Source organism: Apium graveolens, chromosome 2 (genome assembly GCF_009905375.1).
Source record: "Apium graveolens cultivar Ventura chromosome 2, ASM990537v1, whole genome shotgun sequence".
Taxonomy (NCBI): Eukaryota; Viridiplantae; Streptophyta; class Magnoliopsida; order Apiales; family Apiaceae; genus Apium; species Apium graveolens.
Genome location: NC_133648.1, coordinates 76005392 through 76011776, shown reverse-complemented (window position 1 = coordinate 76011776; position 6385 = coordinate 76005392). Strand labels below are relative to the sequence as shown.

General features: G+C 36.0%; 1 protein-coding gene across 1 annotated transcript; it reads left to right on the top strand.

Moving 5' to 3' along the window:
* Positions 1-661: 661 nt before the first annotated feature.
* LOC141707546 (FRIGIDA-like protein 3) lies at positions 662-6177 on the top strand. The gene is made up of 4 exons (XM_074510755.1): positions 662-1043; positions 2835-3893; positions 4662-4834; positions 5558-6177. Exons 1-4 carry the CDS (start codon positions 1004-1006, stop codon positions 5972-5974), a joined length of 1689 nt encoding a protein of 562 aa, XP_074366856.1. The 5' UTR covers positions 662-1003; the 3' UTR covers positions 5975-6177.
* The last annotated feature ends 208 nt before the right edge of the window (positions 6178-6385 follow it).

The following is a 6385-nucleotide window of genomic DNA, read 5'->3' as shown; positions in this document are numbered from 1 at the left end:
TTATTGGTTTGTTACTCGTTTTTATGGAGTGAATACAGTAGAATACAGTCGACCTGCTTGGGCAGTGGGTAGCAATCACATCTGCAGCCCAAACAAAAATTGTAAAAGGCTGTGAAGATGTAGTGTGTGTGTGATCCAATTCATTGGGCTTACATTAACCCAGACCAACCAAAATTAGTGACCCAAATATGATTAATTAAATGAATAGTAAAATAGAAGAAATGGTGAAGAAAAAGCAAAAAAGGAGCAAAAGATAGACAGTTGTGTGTGTGTCGGAAGCAGTGCGTGAGATAAGTAGACACTCACGTTCTTCTTACATCTTCCCACTTTCCTCTTTCCTACATTTTTCTTTTATTTCTTTCTTTCTATTTTCTCCATCCGCCGTTATGCTTTGACTTTCCCGGCGTTCTTTGCCGCCGACCCATCTCTTGCTTTTCCGATCCGGTAACTACCTTGATTCCTTTTCTCTTCACTTTACTTTTGTAGATCAAGCTCAATTCTATTAGTATTTGTAGCTCAACTTCAACATACTTGTCCTTTATTTTATTTTTAAAATTATAAGTTGGTAGCTATCTACATGTTTTTTTTTACTAATTTATGCTTGCTTTGTTACTTTGTTGCATTATGTGGATGTTGAATTCTCAATCTTTGTTATGCTTCCATTTGGATCTTGAAAGCTGCTTAATTTCCTTTTTTTGTACTGCTACCATTTGGTTATGTGTTATTTTTTCCCTTAAAGGATTACCAACTTTGAAATCAATTGCTTCTTATTTATGTTGATGTTTCGGGCACGATTTAAAAGTTAAAAAAATTAATTACTACTGCTATCCCTTAGCATCCTAGCAGATACTAAAGAACAGGTGGAGGGTTTGAGGCCACTGTGTGGAGACATGGGCGTTTTAGGTTTCTGAAAAATGCTGTAGGATTTAGATTACTTCAATTTTAGCAAAATGGTTTCAATCAATTACCGTGTGAGATGGTAATAGGGGCACGCCTGTGAGTGATGCTAGTAGGCGCACAGATGGAGAGAAGGATATATAAAGGTTTTCAAAACTTAATAACTACAATGCTCTATGTATCCGCAAACTCCATAAACCCATCATATCAACACTCTTTATTATTTTCTTGCACATGCTATATTAGGCGTTGATTTGTTTCTTAAATGATATTAGTGCTCTTCATACTACAGACAGGTTTGTGGCTTAATTCGGGACGTCGATCTTTCATATTGTTGGCTTAGAAATAAGATTATGTTGACCGTGTCAGATTTTCAACTAATTTGTTGGAGTAGGTTTGTAGAATTAGTTGAACATAAATAAGATTATTTGTAGTGGCCGAGGAGATGAATTTGCGTGTGCATCATGCATGTTTCTTTCTGGAAAACTATATTTTTTTGTTAATATGAATTATGGGGACAATTGTCAATGCATACCAAAGTCGGAACTCAACATTCTTGCCCTAGAATATTCTCAAAATCCTGGGGTCTTTTACGCTTAAAGACTCTACCCCCGGAAGCAAATGGCATCTCACCCGCACCAATCGTATTTTATAATATGATTATTGGTCTGGTTTGGTGTTTGTGTCCGATCACAAGGTTAACAATGTACTCGCATAATCCTTACATTTTAAAGCTCTTCATATCTTTGTCTCCGGTTTAATATCTTGTAATTATAAAACAAACCAGACATGCCCATTACTAAGTTACAGATAAATCTTAACAATAAAAGCAGGGACGCTTGGGTCGCATGCGGAGTTCCCTTGTTGGATACTCGGACATACGTATCCCCCGTATTGGATACGCGGCTTCTTCCACGATACTAATGTGAAATTTTATCTTTAGAAACTGTAGTCAAAATCTATTATAGCAAACTATATTCGCAAAATTAAGTATCCATGTCTATTAGTTACCACAAAAGTATTGATTATCCTATTCATTTTTCATTTTTGCATAAACTAAAAGATTTTACTTGTATTTTTGTGTTTTAGATTAATAAATGATGCATTTGATTCATGATTCATGTAATTTTTGGTTTTGTTAGTAGGTTTTATTATGTTGAACATGAAATATATATGAAATAATTGTTTATTTTTCCCGTGTCCCCCCGCACCCATATCCCCATATTATTATATTTGTCGAATTCCCGTATCTCTGCACTACCCACTCCCGCACCCGTGTCCTTGCTTCCTAGATTATTTGTACTATTGTGTGGGTATACATTTATTAATATCGTTCTCAAGCCCATTTCCAACCCAACTCTAAAATTGCAGTTTTACATTATTATGGTGTATAGATGCACTTCAACCAACTCTAAAAGTTACACCATTTTGGTGTGACACCGGAAATTATACTGAATTTGGTGTAACTTTCAGAATTTTTATGAATCCCAATATTACCCCGTACTCGAGTAAAACAGATTCATTACTTACATGTCCCACCAACTTTATTAATTTTGTTCTTTAAAAATTAAATATAATTTTTTGTAGTACAAAAAGATTTCTTTTGGTGTAAAATCTAGAGTTGACGGGTTCAAGTTGTTTATAAATTTGGTAGGATTTTTAAGCAAAATCCACCGAAATAATGTATTGGGTTGGAGATGCTCTAACCAATTTGTACTGTGTGTGACTGTGTGGATGCAACATCAGAGAGACTTGCATTTTCACATTTTTTTCGTTCTTTCCTCTTACATCTTTTATTTCCCATTTAATAGCATTCATAATCTTGCATTCCATTTCATTCTCTTCAACCAAACGGAGCTTTGCATTTTGAGATGTTAAAATTATAGATGTACACATTAAAATGATTTCTCTGATTAACCATTTTTTAGCTTCTGCAGTAAATTCTGTGATGGAAGACACACAGTCAGTTGCTACACTGTTAGAGGCAACTACTTCTAAAATACAGCAGCTTCAAAAAGCTTTTGAAGAGCTTGAAAGTCACCGAGCAGTAACACTTAACATGAAATGGAAGCAACTTGAAGAGCACTTCCATGGGCTTGAAAAGTCCCTAAAAAACCGTTTCAATGAACTGAAAGATCAAGAAAAAGAGTATGAAGAAAAAACAATTAAAGCCCAAGCGATCCTGGTAAAGCGTGAAGCAGATGTTAAGGCCAAGGAAAAGGCTCTATTGGAAAGGCTTCAAAAGAAGAGAGATGCTGCTGTCTTTGCTGTCACCAATGTTGCCAAAAATCATAAAAAGGCACGTGTCGAACCTTTCGTTTTCACTACTGATTTTGAAGGGATGGCTCAGTTTGAGGACGAGAAGCCACCTGATATCATAGCCCCTACTAAAAAATTAAATGATATCAAAAGGTTTTCTCAGAACAAAAATGTACAGGTGAAGTCATTTCCTCAGCTTGTAAACTTGTGCCAAGAGAATGATTCAGCAGGGCTACATAAGTTCATATCAGATAACCGTAAGAATCTTGCAGCCATAAAAGAGGAGATTCCAATTGCATTTCAAGCTGCTGCTGATCCAGCCAGTCTAGTGCTGGACTCCCTCCAGGGTTTCTACAATATGAAATTGGCAAATTTGGATGGGAAAAAGGATTCAAATCTTCTCGGCGTACGTAGAACCTGTATCATGTTGATGGAGTGTCTTAGCCTTCTAATTGTAAACCTTAGCCTGGAGTCTGTTTCTTATGTAATCTCCGACAATGTAAAAAACAGAGCCAAGAATATTGCCGAAGAGTGGAAGCCAAAATTAAATGGTCTTGATGTGGATGCCAGCAATGGGAACTCACTGGAAGCTCATGCATTCTTACAACTTCTTGCTACTTTTGGTATTAATTCAGATTTTGATCAGGGAATTTTATCTAAGCTGATACCAATGGTCTCTCGTCGCCACCAAACAGCAGAATTGTGTCGCTCTCTTGGATTGTCTGAGAAAATGCCAGGTTGGTCTTCATGTATCTGTTTAATGATCATGTTAAGTTCATTATAGTCATAATTTCCATGTAAGATGGGATTTCATGATAAATAGTTTTAGGATTTTCTACTTGTACAAAATATTGAAAAAGTTCAAACCATGAAGCTAAAGCACTTGGTTCAGATCTAAGCTTACATAAAAGATGTTTGTTACTATTTAGTGCAGCATGTCCTCAATTTAAGAAGTAGCTTGGCATATGAACTTTGTTCCCTCACAGAAACCAATAAGAAAAGGGAAAACGATTAATGAATCCACTTCTCTTTGTTAAAGATCTTCTATTTACAACAACCTCACACCTCATAAACTACTGATTTCAATTAAGAGTTTTACATATCCCTCATTATTTCACAAAAAGTGCTTGTAATTGATGTGTATTTTAGTAACTACCTAAGTTCCTGTAGAAACCCCAATATTTTGATTGTTTTTTAATGATTAAATCTCTGCATCCTGCCAAATCGCTAAGTAGATACACTCTACCGAGGGGGCAACAAAAGCTGCAACTCTTCCTGCCAAAATCAAGGGACATTCAAACTCTTGATGCATGCTGAAATATTTGATAATTAGATGATGCTGAACTTAAGATGTTTTAAAAAAGTTTTTAATGTAGGATCTCAGCTTAATCAGATAATTTATAATCAAAGTAGTTGCAGTTGCTGTTAGTTTATTCTGTATCTTTTTATTCATTAGTGTCCAATTGTTGCAATGAGTACATATTTATATATTTTGGAATCTGCAGGTGTTATTGATGTGTTGGTCAGTAATGGAAGACAGATTGATGCTGTTAATCTAGCATTTGCCTTTGAGCTTACAGAGAAGTACTCCCCGGTTTTACTACTAAAATCGTACTTAGCAAATGCAGAGAGAGTCCCCTCACCAGTCAAATCTCCAAACTCCTCGCCTACTGTTCAGGTTTTTTTCATTTCCTTCAACAGATTTAAGTGTAATTGTATAGCTAATGAAGTTTCCTCGCTGATACTCCATACATTTTATGATTAGGAGAATTATAAATTTTTTATCCAAAGCCGGACCCTGCTTGATATTTATTGTGAAGCATCTCTTTTTTTTTAGAGAATCTAAGCAGGGATTTCCCTCTTGATATTAATCATCATTTAAGTTTTCTCAAGCCCGGGTTTACATGCATTTGTAGAATATGTTTAGCTAGTAGAAGTTTGACAGCATTTGAAAGTTGTATCTTCGACAGAAAAGGAGATGGCAATAAATGTTTTGCTAAACCGTCACTAGTGTGAGCTTAGTGCCCATGAAGCATGTAGAGGTGGCTGTAGGAAGCCTGGCTACTGTAGAGTTTTATAGCGACAGATCAAATAGTGCGCCATAATGTTGGGAAATATTTTTAATAGTTATATATAGATATTTTAGTTCTTAAAGCTAACAGCACTTTTAATAAGTCAAAATTTAGCCTCTCACGCAGATGCTAATGTACCTGGAATAGCTATAGGCTACAGCTTGAAGCACTTGTTCTGTATCAGACTCTCAATATATTATGTGTAACATTGCACTATACTTCTGCCAGTTCATAATATTTCAATTTACTTGATTCTTCCAAAGCAAATTGCAAATAAAGTCATGTTGCAGATACAATCAGAATATTATGACAAATTTACTTTGTTTCAGAATGAGGTTAATGAAAGGGAATTGACTGCACTTAAGGCTGTGATCAAGTGCATCGAGGAACACAAGCTTCAAGAGCAGTACCCACCAGACCCTCTCCAGAAGCTGGTTGCCCAGCTGGAGAAAGCAAAAGCAGACAAGAAAAGAGTGTCTGAAGTTTCAAAACCTCAACCTAAAAGACCTCGAGCAAGTGGTATTGGATGTCTACCAAGAGTAGCTAATGTTGCTGCTGAGAAGATCTTTTATCCTAGAGTGACTGATAGGTATACGCAATACATGTATAACAGATCATATGCATATCCTGGACCAACTGAGAACCTTGTTCCCTCACATATGGGTACTGCGACTTACCACCTCTCTCCTGCTCATGGAAATTACTTTGGGAACGCCTACCAATACCCAGCTCCTTATCTTCACTAGCTTATTAGGCATGGTAACACTCTGATTAATATCTTGTTAACTGTTAGTGTTAACTCTTGCATCACTAAATGCTGCTTTGTATGATTCAGTTTAGCACAAATGGCAGGAAAACACAACTTATCCTGTTGTTTATTAATTTGTTGTACTCCTAAACGCTAATACTGTGACCTTCTAATTTATGCACTGTTTTTCTGTTTATTCTAGCCTATTGCTCCATATGTTTTTTATTGTTTGTATATTGAAATTAATTTCTAAGCCAATAATAGGACATGCATCTGCTGCTAAATGCACAGGTATTTGCGCAAATCTGCTGCTGGATGCAACATTTTATGCACATGATGTGCAATGCAAGTAATTATGGTATATAAGCCAGCTGTTCTATCTTTCAGTGCATGTTTACTTTGTCTTGGA

Excerpts from the sequence above, each read along its gene's own strand:
- LOC141707546 (XM_074510755.1), top strand. The coding sequence starts at position 1,004 with ATGCTAGTAGGCGCACAGATGGAGAGAAGGATATATAAAG. Across the intron at positions 1,044-2,834 it reads GGAGAGAAGGATATATAAAG|TAAATTCTGTGATGGAAGAC; the intron begins GTTTTCAAAACT and ends TAGCTTCTGCAG. Across the intron at positions 4,835-5,557 it reads ACTCCTCGCCTACTGTTCAG|AATGAGGTTAATGAAAGGGA; the intron begins GTTTTTTTCATT and ends ACTTTGTTTCAG.